The sequence below is a fragment of the Pyxicephalus adspersus genome, chromosome 1 (genome assembly GCF_032062135.1).
Source record: "Pyxicephalus adspersus chromosome 1, UCB_Pads_2.0, whole genome shotgun sequence".
Taxonomy (NCBI): Eukaryota; Metazoa; Chordata; class Amphibia; order Anura; family Pyxicephalidae; genus Pyxicephalus; species Pyxicephalus adspersus.
In genome coordinates this window covers 174842240-174855516 of record NC_092858.1, presented here as the reverse complement: position 1 = coordinate 174855516, position 13277 = coordinate 174842240, and the positions used below count along the sequence as shown (strand labels likewise).

Below are 13277 nucleotides of genomic sequence, written 5' to 3'. Positions count from 1 at the left end.
ATAAAGCAGGGTCTGGTCGTCCAGTAAATGAAGGTTGGCTCTTTTGTTGCAGTCATAACCAAAAGAATGTCTGACATATATTGAGGAAAAAAGTCTAGAGTAGAGAATTTTATTATCCTGTACAACATATCCTACATGTTCTAAATAAAAAAGAACACAGGAAATGATCCACTTGGGCTAAGTTTCTCCATTCAAAAGATCCTACCTGTTCTATGGCATAAACACAGCAAGCAACCCACCTGGATTACATGCCTACACACAACAGACCCTATCTATGCTCTATAAAAAAAAAACAGAAAAAAACAATGATCCAAATGGGTTAAGTTCCTCTGTACAACAAATCCTACCTGATCTATACAGAAAGACTATAGGAAGTGATTTGCCTGGAATACATTGCTCTGTATAACAGAACCTACCTGTTCTCTACAGGAGCAACACAGTAAAAAACCCACAATGACAACAACCTTTCACACAAGACCCTGCTTGTTCTATTTAAAAAGGGCACAGAAAGTGATCCAACTGTGTAAAGTTTCAATCTTTTTATCTACAAGAAAAAAAAAAGAAGATGAATATTGTGAGCAACGATCCCTTGTACAGCAGATCCACAGAACAGAAGATGACCCTCCTGGACTATGATCCCCTGAACCAAAGATCCTGTTTTTTATAGGAAGACTATAGTAGGTAATTCATCTGGGCATGTCTCCTGTACAGAGACCCTACCTGCTTTTTACAGGAAGAGTATGGGTAGTGATCCACCCAGTATACATACCCCAGTATCCAACTCCAGATCCTATGTACAGTCCACAGTCTGCAGAGTGCAGAAAGTGATCCACCTGGACTACATTCCCCTGGACAGCAAATCATAACTGTTCTCTACTTGCAGACTACAGGAGATGATCCAACTGGACCCACACTCTCCTGTAAAACAAATTCTTTCTGTTTTCAATAGAAATACTAAAGGAGGTTATCCACCTGGACTGTAGTCCCCTGTACTCATACATTTAATCATTCAGCCTTTATAAACAGACCCCTGTGGACAACAACAGAACTTTCTTTCTGAATAATAAAGGATACAGCAATTGAAGGACACCACTAGGGATTCCAGAGTCCGGGGTGATGTACGGCTGGGAGCAGATACTCTCATAATTATAGTAGAAGTCCTCTGGAATCTTCTGCTCTATTTCCTCCACCTCTTTCTTCACATCTTCTTCTGACTTTGGTTGTTCTTTGGATGATGATTCTGGAGCTTGACCTATTACAATAAACAAAAACGTATAGCAGATATACACAGATAAAAATAGATTTAATGTATTACTGTACTAAGTATCCACACCTGTCCTCCATGCCTAAAAATCTTTATTAAAGAGAAAAAACATAACCAGAAGGGTTATAGTGAGGGGAGGTAAAAGCAACCAAAATCCATTACTATTAGATAAATAAAATATTTGGCATGTCACTACCCATTTTCCTAAAATGATGTGCTGCTCATTGTATTTTGCAAGCCGTTGCAGCTTACCAAGAGGATAGCGTAAATGTGTACAATGTTTCTGCTGTGAATATGAGGGTGATTTTGCTCCACTGTGCCTGAAGCTATAAAGTTTGATGATGGCTTGTTTTCTTTTTTGCAACTTAATAAAATAACAAAGAACAAAAGGCTTAAGACCTTTGTAGTGCTGTCTTATTTGTAAGATTGAGAGAAAGGCATTTTAGCGGTGGAGGGTGGAGTTAAAACAACAAACACTTTGTATTATAACTTAACAATACAATATAAAAACATAGGTCTGCATGAGGTCAATTAATTTGTTTACAATTAGTGATTTGTTGACTGAAAATATGGATTCCTAACACAATTCACAGTTTACCTGCTTCTTCACGGGAGTATATCAGCAAGCAAAGGATTTCCTATAACCTCCACAGGGTAGGTATGGTCCTACTGGGTATATGGTTACACTAACTGCAGCAGGACAGGCGACTGCCTACCAACAGTACCCAAAGAAAAAGTCAAACGCAGGTATTCTGGCCAACATGAGCATGCATGGATCCTGGAAAATCCAATATGGCCACCGCTTACCTTAGCAGCCACAATTCATCATGCAGTAAGCATACCAGGATGAACTTACCCTGAAGGACAAGCATGGATGTCTCTTGCTGAAACCTACTGGAGTTTACCAGGATCCCTGTATGCGCATCTTGACCAGAATACTTGCCATTAGCCTTTTCTTTGGGTGCTGTTGGTAAACAATGTTTAATTGACATCATACAGACGTATGCTCCATTGACCCATTTGTTGGAAATCCATTATTTCATGTAATATAAATACTGTTGTTAATATTATATAAAGTTGGGCAAAGTTTCAGGTTAAAGGGCCAGTAGGATACTTTGTCAGTCCTGGTAGTGATTTTATAAAAAAATAAAAAATATTGATTGGGTCCTCACTGTTATCAGCAGACTCCTGTACTGTGTCATATGCACTGTGATCCTCTTCTGTTAAATCATCTGAAATCATCTCAGTGGCATCTTCTTCTTTGGTTACATTTCCTGGGTCAGCGACAACTGGATGGAAACAAAACCATCACCCTTATTAATATGGTTTAGGGCCCATTCACCTCTAACAACATACAGATACATGATTAGGATACTTGCTGAAATCTTGCCTAATAAGATGTTATCCTTGCAAGGGATACTTCACTTATCTTAGTAAATAAAATGAAGCTATGCTTACTGTCACACTTATCTCTTCCTCTCTGAAGTGCAGGCACCTCTCCCCTGCACTGGAAGGAAGTTCTGAGACCGGGTGCACCTGCTCTTCCATGTTTTCTCAGTTTCACCCAACCTGCCGGACAATCAGGAAGTAGCCTCTTAACCTCCCTAGCAGTATGATTATTCTCCTGGGCGGTTCACTTCTGTCCAGATTTATGTCTAAAAGCGGTAGATTGTTTTTCAAGAAAATGTATTTTGCAGTATAATATAATAGTATTAGCATACAAAACAATACATTAATTGTTCATTATACTCATAATATTATATTATACTGTAAAATAAATTTTCATGAAAAACAATGTACCGCTTTTAGACATATAAATCCACTGTATTGCATTCAATACAGTTATTTTGTACTGAATGCAATACAAAATAATTGGAAATTTCCGCCACTCTCCCAACGCAACAACCTCACGCAATGACATCACCGGGAACTCCCGGGTGACTCATTAGATGCAGAGGATGCCGGCCGGAGGATGCAAGAGGACGGAAAAGGACGAAGATGAACAAAGGAAGATGCCGGCGGATCAGATGCTGGTCGGGCAGCTCCAGGTGGCACAGATGTCTGGCCAGCATCAGCAGGAAAGAGGAAGAAGATGCTGGACATTGCTGGAGGACACCATGGGAACAGGGTAGGACTAATTACCCTGGAAATTCTAGCGCTTTTGGTATGGAAAATCCACCCTGAGCAACACTTGGGAATACTGCCAGGGAAGGTAATCATCCCTGGCTATTTAGCTGGCTCAAACACAGCACTCAGCGTTCGTGCAACGTGTCTCCACTAGTGCCGAGCTCCTAGCCTTGCTGAGCATTTCCTCTACACCTGTTGGTTAGTTCAGTGCTTTCCCTGTCCAGCTCCTGTATTACCCCTTTTTAACCAGTCTGGTATTTCCCTGCCTGTTTCCATGGACCACAACCTGGCTGCTTAGACTCTGTGCCTTGGCCCTTCTTAGGACTCACACCACGTCTGTGCAAGCCGTAGCGTCCCCTAGAGACCCCAATACCCCAAGCGTGACACTTACTTTAAAGAGGAACTAAACCCTATTAATACTAACTTGTCATTATTCCGTCTTCATCCTTCTTCTCTTCTTCGTTCAGATCTTCGCCTATTTTGATTGCTCCAACGCTCCAATGGATCACCAATTTTTAAAGTTGAATTTTAGCTCCTTTTTACCCATCCAGTCACACCCAAGGAAATATTCTGTTTTTATGTTATTTCATTATATATGATTGGATATAATTAAAAAGTGAACTATCACCAATTTCATTAAGCTGTATCTGTATTATGACTTGAAAGGTGATAAATCAACTAGTTAAGTGAACAGTCTAAATTTCTTTAGTAATTCACCCACATTGAGGTTTGGATGATAATGCTCTTATATAGGAACTGCAAAGTAAGAAAACGTACGTCCCACTGGAGCAGACCTAATGATGGTATAGACCCTCAGAAAACTGTCCTAAGTCTGTAGGTCTCTGAATCAGTAACTTCATAGTCATGAATAAAATACTTATGTGTTATTTTACCTTCAGCTTCTTCATCTGGATTACGCTGTGCTGTTTCTGATCTCTGATCCTCATCATTTCCAGCCTCAGGTGCTGCACCATCCTCTGATGTAACTCCCTCCTTCTCTGTAACCACAGCAGTCACTTCAACCTCACTGCGCTCTGCTGGTAGGATAGCAAAAGACATTTATATTTGTAGGGTAATTTTTAGGTTAAGTACTGACATTTTCTGACCCGTGATATTGAAATGTTTTGAAAGGAACATAGAACAATATATTGTAATATCTGCAGTGCTGACCGAGGAGCTTACACTTTATTATCCCCTTCACAGTTACACACTAACATTATACATTTATATAGCCCTGATAGATTCAGCTGTACTATACACATAACACTGTGCCTGTGACATCAGTCTTCATTAAAGGAGCTTGGGCACACGTCAGCGCTGATATCGGATGAGAATCTGGCGTGTGTGCAGCACTCGTCGTCTGTCATTCCAATGACCGTCCTGGCGGACCCACGGACAACGTACGATCATAATGAAGTAAAGGGGAGGTAGCACAGCAGGGTGCCATTCCGTCGTTATCCCCCCTCTCCATAGCGCAGAATGGTGCTGTATGTACAACTCTTGTTTATGCATTGTGCAGTCTTTTGTTGTTGGAAAGGATTGTGAAAGATCCTTCCAACTACAATTATCGCACATATGTACACAGCCTTATACTCTGATGCCCCCCCACAATCACACACAGCCCTAAAATATATCACAGCCCTGTGTAGCTTCAAGAATCAAAAGGTAAGCTGGCTGCACGGATCATAATATTATGTACACTCAACTTGGACTTCTGTTCTCAGGGAAGGTGGTCGCTGGTACTATTACTATTAGTACTTCTATTAGTATTTTAATACTAGCGTTTCCATGTAAAAGGTAAAGAAATGTCCCTTGTCATATATGGAAGTCATCATTTACATCGATATAAGCCTTTGTGGTATACAAGGTAACAAATCATTGTGAAACTCACCAGAATGTTCTGTGGTTTCTTCTTTTCCATCTTCACCCAAAATAACACTTTCACCTTCCACATCTGCCGTCACTTGTTGTTCTACCCCCCCTATTCCTGCAGGTAAAAGGCAAAAAAATAGAAATGAATTCTGATTATGGTTAATGCTAAAAACAGATTCCTGTGTATGAGGTTAACCACAGAAGTAAAGGAGCACCAGGCTAGTCGTTAAGAGGTTTTTATGAGTCATTGTTCTATGACAATATAACAACTTTCCCTACCTAGGAAACCAAGAATTTGTAAAAGAGACTTGTGACCAGGGTCGCACTATATAAAAAGAAGTTTGGGAGAGAATAGGGTTGCAGGTCTGTTGCAAACTGAAATACATTATATAAGCTCTTCAGGGCAGGGTCCACTCCTCCTCCTGTGTATCTGTATCTGTCTGTCGTTTGTACAGCACTGCATACTACGTTGACGCTATATAAATCCTGTTTATTAACAATATTAATTAGAAAAATGTACTTTTGGTACAAGGTGTCCTAATAAAATAGGAATACTACTAATGTCCTGGATGCAGCACATTTGGACCAATAATTATCCTAATCCCTTTACCAGTAATCTTAACTGTGAGATCCTGCACAAAGCTGCATAGCTTTGCTTCCAAAAATGTCTTCATAGAAGCTTTAACACCTCAAGTATGCATGCTGAAGCCCTTCTCTTTCCTGTGACCTTTAGAAGTCATGCAAAGTATAGCTCTCCATATAGGAATTATTGGGGCTGTGATGGGCAAGCAAGAAAAAGAAGACATATAGAGCCCCCCAAGGCTGGAGAGGATATACCTTTATGAGTGGGACTGGGTGATCCAGCAAACCTGGAATGGATCTGGTCCAAGATTGAAAACATTTACTAACAAATAAAAAATAATTTTAAATAAATCCATTCCAGATTTGCTGGATCACCCAGCTTCACTGATGAAAGTGTATCCTCTCAAGCCCTGTAGAGCTTTAATAAATCAGGCCCTTTGGGGACACCTTTGGGAAGCTGACTATGCAACAGGGAACAGAGGTAAGTATTATTAGGTGAGCTGCACTCAGGAAAAGGGGGTCATGTTTTAAAGAACAATGTGCACTAAAGGTATTGTTGTCCTTTACATTTGTAAATGATTTGGAACTCCATTTTATTCATTTGAAAATGTAAAGGGTAAATGCTCTCTGCTGTTACCTTTAATGAGAAAAAACTCCTTTGAGCCCCCCTCTGATTTAGTTTTTCTTTTCCACTGTGGTATGACTGTCCAAGACTTCATGGTGAAATCATATTTCACTGTCCAATGAGAATGCCTATTTTGCTACTAAGGACACTCGCATAGCTGAATCTTTGGTAGACCTCAGCCATGAAATCAGGTCTAATCAGCACAGGGAAAGAAATATAGGGGGTATGAAGTGGGCTTAACTGGTGCTGTTCAAACTTAGAACAAAGAACCATATGGCAAGGGTGCTAACCACTTAGGTGTCCTTAATCCTGCTGTGTGTTTATGTGCATTTGACTGTGACAGGGACAAAAGCCAAAGTATGGATGAAGCCATTAACAAAATAATCTTGCTAAGGAAGCTAAGGGCCTATATCTACAAGATTTGGGTTTGCAAGATTGAGGGGTTGGACATTGCCACGGTAGACACTGGCATTACCACAAATCTGATCATAAATGGCTGGATTTGGAGAATGTTTTCTAATGCCTACAGGTACCTTTATTCTGAAAATGACTGTCAAGCACTGGGGTCTGCTAATGTCATATAAATCATTCAGTAAATAGTACAGCTCTGTATTTATCCTTTTTCCTCCACATTTTCGAATTGATAGATGTGTGTGTTTTTTTTTTCAACCTGAGAAAATGAATACAAATCACAAATTCACCTTCAGAGCTCTCCAGAAGGACTTTGTGGTTTTGATCGTACTGGATCTCCTGGTCACCACCAGCACTTTCTTCTACAGTAGGTTGCTCAGATCCTTCTTCTTCCAATGGAGGCTCCAAAGCAGTTTTATTCTCATTACCAGAGTCTACTTCAAGGGTCTCTGATGTCTGCCCTGGCACCTCTTCAGGCACTTCAGCCAGCATTGGCTGCTCCCCAGTACCCGCTCCTTCATCATCACCTGCAATACCCTGGGTGGCAATTTCTTCTGCTCCCTCAGAAGATGCCTGGGCACTGGGAGGCTCTTGTAATGTGCCGTCATGTTCATGGGATGGCGCTGTGGCTTCATTTTGCCCTTCTGTAACCTCAGTACTAAACTCAGAGCGGTGTTCATCTTCCAAATTCTGATCATTGGTTTCCTTTGTTTCACCATCAGCTATTTCTCCTGTTAGCTTGTGAGCAGACTCAACCTCTAAAGCGATCAAAGAAGACAAAATATTACTGAACAAACACATACAAAACACAAATAATAAGCTGAACTGGAACGGTATATCCTGTGCTGGGGGTAGTGGTGAATTTTACAAATGATGCCTGATACTTAAAGCCTGATTTGTTAAAATTCTCCAAGGCTGGAGGGGATACACTTTCATCAGTGAAGCTGGGTGATCCAGCAAACATGGAATGGAGTCATTTGCTATTTGCTAGCAAATTGTTTCAATACAGGACCAGATCCATTCCAGGTTTGCTGGATCACCCAGCTTCACTGATGAAAGTGTATCTTGTCCAGACTTCGAGAGCCATTGTTAGTGTTACAAACTGGTTCTTTGAACTGATTGTCACTGACCTGTGTGATCATTTTCCTGCTGGGGGCTCTCATCTTCTCCGCCTGGATTCTCTGAGCTGTCCATATCTGCAACTAACCCAAAAAAAGCAAAAAAGCAAAAATGAGAACTCATCACTGGAAACTGAACATGTTTAGTAATACCATATTCTTGTTTACTGGCATTACCGCTTCCTATTGGACCTACTAACGACTTCCTCACTTATAACCTCATCACACGCACGGCTCCAAGACTTTTCTAGAGCTGCCCCGACTCTCTGGAATGGTCTTCCTCGTCCTATTCAGCTTGCTCCTACTTTCTTCTCATTTAAAAGAGCCCTCAGAACCCAACACTTCAACCTCACCTACCCGTCTTCTTCTGTCCCCTAAACCTTCACTACTCACCCAACATTACATATCCCCCCTCCTATTGTGTGATACTTCCCCCACCTCCTAGATTGTAAGCTCTTCAGGGCAGGGTCCTCTCCTCCTCCTGTGTCACTGTCTGTATATGTCTGTCATTTACAACCCCTATTTGTTGTACAGCACTGCGTAATAAGTTATATAAATCATGCGTAATAGTTATAATAGAAAAGGGAAGAGCGGGCAGTTTTGAATTCGAAACCAATGCAGCACCAACCTCACACTATACAGCAGAGGATTCTAAGAAATTAGACGGGGTAAGGAAAATCCATTGACAGAGCAGATCAAAGTTAATTCCCCAATAGATTGGTCCAGCCTGTGGAGAATAATCCTGATTGGCTGTGCAATGTGAATGCTGATCTGCAGGTGAATCCAATATATGCTTATCATAGATTCTCCTGATTGGCTCATCACTAGTGAAGAAAAAAATTCAGATTTCACTTTGTAGAACAAATTAGTAAATTTGTATATGTTGGAGTCAATGGGAAAGGAGAAATAAAGGCAGATGAGGGAAGGGTGATGAGAGATAAATGGGAATAAAATTGACCCTGAGGGTTTATATTGGTTTAAACATATACACACAACAAAAACACATGTAAAAACCAGTGAATTTTACATTCACCAAACATTCCCTGGTGAACAATCTTTTAGGGTTACATGTTTTCAATGGCAATGAATGATTCTCCACCAGACAATATTTAGTGAATGTTACATTCACTACTTTATAAGAGACTTTCTTTTTGTTTCATTTTGAAGTCATTCACCTAAGAAGCACAGGGAGATTAAATTTTTTTAAAATCAAACATTCACCCAACTTTTACCCAAAATACACATATTTTCACACTGCATTTAGTTAGAACGTGTATGAATTGTGAGTGAAAGTTGATTCATACATTTTGTAACTGGATTTAAAGTAAAATATGTGTATTTTGAGTCAAAGATGGGTGTATTTTGGGTGAAAACTTTTACAAAGGGACCCCAATCAGTAGGAGTTTGATAAAGCATTGCAGAATTGTCCGAGGTCCCTGTGTTGTCCTGGCAGCTGACATAAATCTTGGCACTCAGTGCCCACTGTGCCCACTTTACCTGCCTCCTCCTGTGCCGCCATCTTTGTTGCTGCGGTTGCTAAGAGACGAGAGAGCCGGCGTCCAGGGTTCCCCTGCCAACATCACCACGTGACCCGTAGGCAAACCCGTGCTCCATGTTTGTGACGTCTAAACAAATATCCGCACGTGGATGTAGCGCTCTGTGCCAACAGGTGGCGCTGCTGACTATAGAGCCATAAATAGTCTTAGGTGCCACTAGAGGGCGCTAAAGATGTCCTATTCTTACGTAACTACATTTCCCGGCATGCTCTTGTCCTTTGCATCAGCTCCCGGGGCCTTGACCTTGAATGTTTTGCGCATGCTTAGTGCGGGTGGTTCCTGTTTTAGTTGAACACGTGATTGTGAAAAAGAGAGGTGAGTGTTATGTTGTGTCGGTGTTATGCCGGGGTGTGGGGTCACCGACATGGGGGAAGGGAGAAGAGGGGTGCACTGACAGCTGTGACACGGTGGACATTTCCTGTATTCAGCAGGTTATATGGTGTCAAGCAGCAAATCACACGTGACATTGATGGGGTCACCCAGCATGGAGAGCAGAGACAAGTGTTGTGTATGGGGGCCTGACATGTAATGTCCAGCCTGGTGTACCAACCCAATGTGTCCCTCTGCCCTACACAACTGCCCCTTTCCCGCCAACCTTCCTATTTGGGGCCCAAATACCAATAGAACTGCTCCTATGTGCCCCAATCACCTCCAGATCTCACCCCCCCCCCCTCTCCCCTGAGGGCCTGAGCCCCCCCCTCACCATCCCACCCCCCTTCTTTGGGTGTTCTGACCCCCTCATCAATGCCCTCCCTTCTTTGGGGTTCCAAGCCTTCCTCAGCCCCCGCCTCTCTCCAGGGGTTCCAACCCCCCCCCCAGCACCACAGCACCCCCTTTTCATGGCCCTAATACATCTATGCCTTTCAATCTTCCCCAATTTCTTCAAATAAATATTTATATAATAGAAATATCACATCACAATATATTGTAAATAGAACAATGCAGGAAGGAACACACAGTGCTGCGTTAATGCTGCAGAGTATTATCGGCATAAACCGGGCAGTAAATAATGGCTGGCTTCTGGTATTGGCACTGTTATTACTTCGGAGCTGGGTGATGGAGAAATTAGAAGAATTATTCTGGGGAAGTTTAGACCTGAAAGCTTAAGATCCTGCAATGGTTAAATTCTTCCCAGATGTAGAACTATTCTGTAGGCCGCCCCACCCCGTGTATTGGTATAAGGGGTTGTTGTGTACTTTACATGTTGTATGTTAATGTTTTTATTCATTCAATGCATGTTTCAGATTTTAGACACCTTGGCGATATCACAATGTCCAGTCTGGCCGCTGCAAGCTGCGAGTCGACCCCTGCAACCTCCGACACTCAGGAGAAGAAGCCATTGAGGCCTTGCTGTGCCTGCCCAGAGACCAAGAAGGCCCGGGATGCCTGGTGAGTGGGATGCGGACCCTAAAGTGTCCTCCACCTAAAACACTCAATAAAGTCCTGTTTTCCTGTTGTGGAGATTTCCTTCATTTCCTGTCCCAGAGACTGAACAGGAAGTGAGAGGAGGATTCTCCTAAGTACAGGAAAATTATATTTTTGTTTTGGATAGAATAGGAAATGAGAACTCCTGATGGGTTTTACTGCTATCTAAGCAACCATTGGAGAGATTTCCTTTCACTTCCTGTCCTGCTTGATTGTGCTGCAGTGTTTCCCTCACTTACTGTCTAGGGCAAGACAGGATGTGAGGGAAAGTCTGCAGCAAAATAAATGCTGTGGGGGAATTTTCTTCCTTTACTGACCAGGGGACAATAAATAAGGCCCTTTGGGGACCCTGTACTTATACAGGTAGTCCCCGAGTTATATACGAGATAGGGACTGTATGTTTGTTCTTAAGTTGAATTCGTATGTAAGTCAGACCTGGTACATTATTTTATTAATTGCAGTTAGGACAGATGTTTGTCCCAACATAATATTAGACAGGGTGGTGTCAGTTACTGTAAATAATCCTCACTGAGTTAATCACAAACTAAGCAAAAAAAAAAATTAAATTAACCCATTAGGCCTCCGTTCGTATCTAGGAGTCGTCCGTATGTCAGATGTCCTTAACTCTGGGATTACCTGTATACTCCTTCTTTTTCAATATTATGCTAGGACACTGATATCTGTTTCTTTCTCTTTCTCCAGCATCATCGAGAGGGGGGAAGATCAGTGCCGGGACCTGATTGAGGCTCACAAGGAATGTATGAGGGCCCTGGGGTTCAAGGTGTGACCTCCATTGGCCCCATCAATGGAGTGTTTGGTAAGCCCCTCCCACTCATAATGTCAATGTTATTCCATTTGGGTGATCATAGACTGGTGAAAGGTGCTGAGACTTCTGACATCATCAAACCATCTGGATGCCTCACCATTGCTTTTACCTAGGTCAGCTAGCTTGTGCCCATCTTTCCTCCCTTTTCGCTGTCTGCAGGGCAATGACAATGCAGAAATATCCCAGCTGACACTGATCAAGGATGACATTTACAGAAAACGGTTTGCCATTTAAACAGTTCAATTCTTCTCTTATTATTCTGATAAACCTGGGTGCTGACACTCACATGACACGGATACATTACATATTATACTGGCGTGTTTTTGGAATGTGGGAGGAAACCAGAGGAAACCCACACAAACACGGGGGAAACCTGCAAACTCCATGCAGATAGAGCCCCGGCTGAGATTCGAAACTGTATATCACCAGACATAACGATGATAAATGATGTCTCTGTTTTCTTCTATTTCAGGGTTTTTTCCTGTGTGCTGCCTGGGGCTTATAATTTATTTCTTAAATGGTGAGAGTGAAATTGCGTGCGGAATGAAGAAGAGGAATTCCTTGGATTTGGTCACAATACTGCTCTGTTCTTCTGCTTACCTAATGATTGTATAAAGTTTATTTTTACAATTGTATTAAACGATAATGCTTAAATAAAAATGTGTTGGGTCCTCTGCTTAAATTTGGTTTTTTATTAGATCCAAGATCTAAGAAGGGGGGTGGGTGTTGACCACTGGCTCCTAAAATACCTGACAGCCTTACTTTTACCTAGGTCAGCTAGCTTGTGCTCATCTTTCCTCCCTTTTCGCTGCCTTGCAGGGCAATGTCAATGCAGAATTTCCCCTGCTGACACTGATCAAGGATGACATTAGAATAATGACAGTGCTCCTGTATTGTGATCAGTGCCCATCAATCAGAGCCTGGCAGCTGCACAGGGCATACACTCTGCGTGTCTTCAATGTATAGAGGATGATGCACACTGTCTCACATCATGATACATGTAAGGAAACAATGGCTGCTTCTGGTACTGATGATGCTGGGATCACATATTGAAGAACCCCCAAAAATGTTGTGCCAGCAGGCAGCCCACACCCCCTTACCTATGTGTTCGGTCTCGATTGTTACAGATAATACATGATGTTCCATCTTGTTGATTTGCATATACTTGTAAAGGTATTCAGGTAGTCCCTGGGTTACAAATGAGATAGGGACTATAGGTTTGTTCTTAGGTTGAATTTGTATGTAAGTAGGTACAGGTACATTATTTTATTAAACACAATTAGGACAGATGTTTTTTTTCAACATATTATTATGCAGCGTGATGTCAGTTACTGTAAAAAAACATTACTGTGAGCTAATCGCAAACAAAGCCAAAAAAAATCTTTTTTGAGCCTAGACATTAATTAACTTCTGGAGCAAACTGTGCTTTGATATGCAAAAAGGAACAACTGCAGAGTTTGTCTTGGTCATG

At 41.7% G+C, this 13277-nt stretch overlaps 2 protein-coding genes across 2 annotated transcripts in view; one reads left to right on the top strand and one right to left on the bottom strand.

Annotated features, from left to right (window-relative positions):
* Positions 1 to 9563, bottom strand: part of CFAP44 (cilia and flagella associated protein 44) — a gene marked incomplete in the record, with an annotated part of 39396 nt that extends 29833 nt beyond the window's left edge. The window contains 8 exon segments of the mRNA XM_072398428.1: positions 1 to 70; positions 1075 to 1252; positions 2437 to 2553; positions 4285 to 4428; positions 5283 to 5378; positions 7172 to 7639; positions 8012 to 8083; positions 9497 to 9563. Of these exon segments, the coding sequence (XP_072254529.1) occupies positions 1 to 70; positions 1075 to 1252; positions 2437 to 2553; positions 4285 to 4428; positions 5283 to 5378; positions 7172 to 7639; positions 8012 to 8083; positions 9497 to 9518 (1167 nt within the window).
* A 199-nt stretch (positions 9564 to 9762) lies between these two features.
* On the top strand, positions 9763 to 12488 carry COX17 (cytochrome c oxidase copper chaperone COX17). The gene is made up of 4 exons (XM_072398427.1): positions 9763 to 9870; positions 10800 to 10944; positions 11683 to 11797; positions 12279 to 12488. The coding sequence occupies exons 1-3, from the start codon at positions 9804 to 9806 to the stop codon at positions 11765 to 11767; spliced, it is 297 nt and encodes a 98-aa protein (XP_072254528.1). The 5' UTR covers positions 9763 to 9803; the 3' UTR covers positions 11768 to 11797; positions 12279 to 12488.
* The last annotated feature ends 789 nt before the right edge of the window (positions 12489 to 13277 follow it).

Excerpts from the sequence above, each read along its gene's own strand:
- COX17 (XM_072398427.1), top strand. The coding sequence starts at position 9,804 with ATGTTTTGCGCATGCTTAGTGCGGGTGGTTCCTGTTTTAGTTGAACAC. Across the intron at positions 9,871-10,799 it reads CGTGATTGTGAAAAAGAGAG|ATTTTAGACACCTTGGCGAT; the intron begins GTGAGTGTTATG and ends TGCATGTTTCAG. Across the intron at positions 10,945-11,682 it reads AAGAAGGCCCGGGATGCCTG|CATCATCGAGAGGGGGGAAG; the intron begins GTGAGTGGGATG and ends CTCTTTCTCCAG.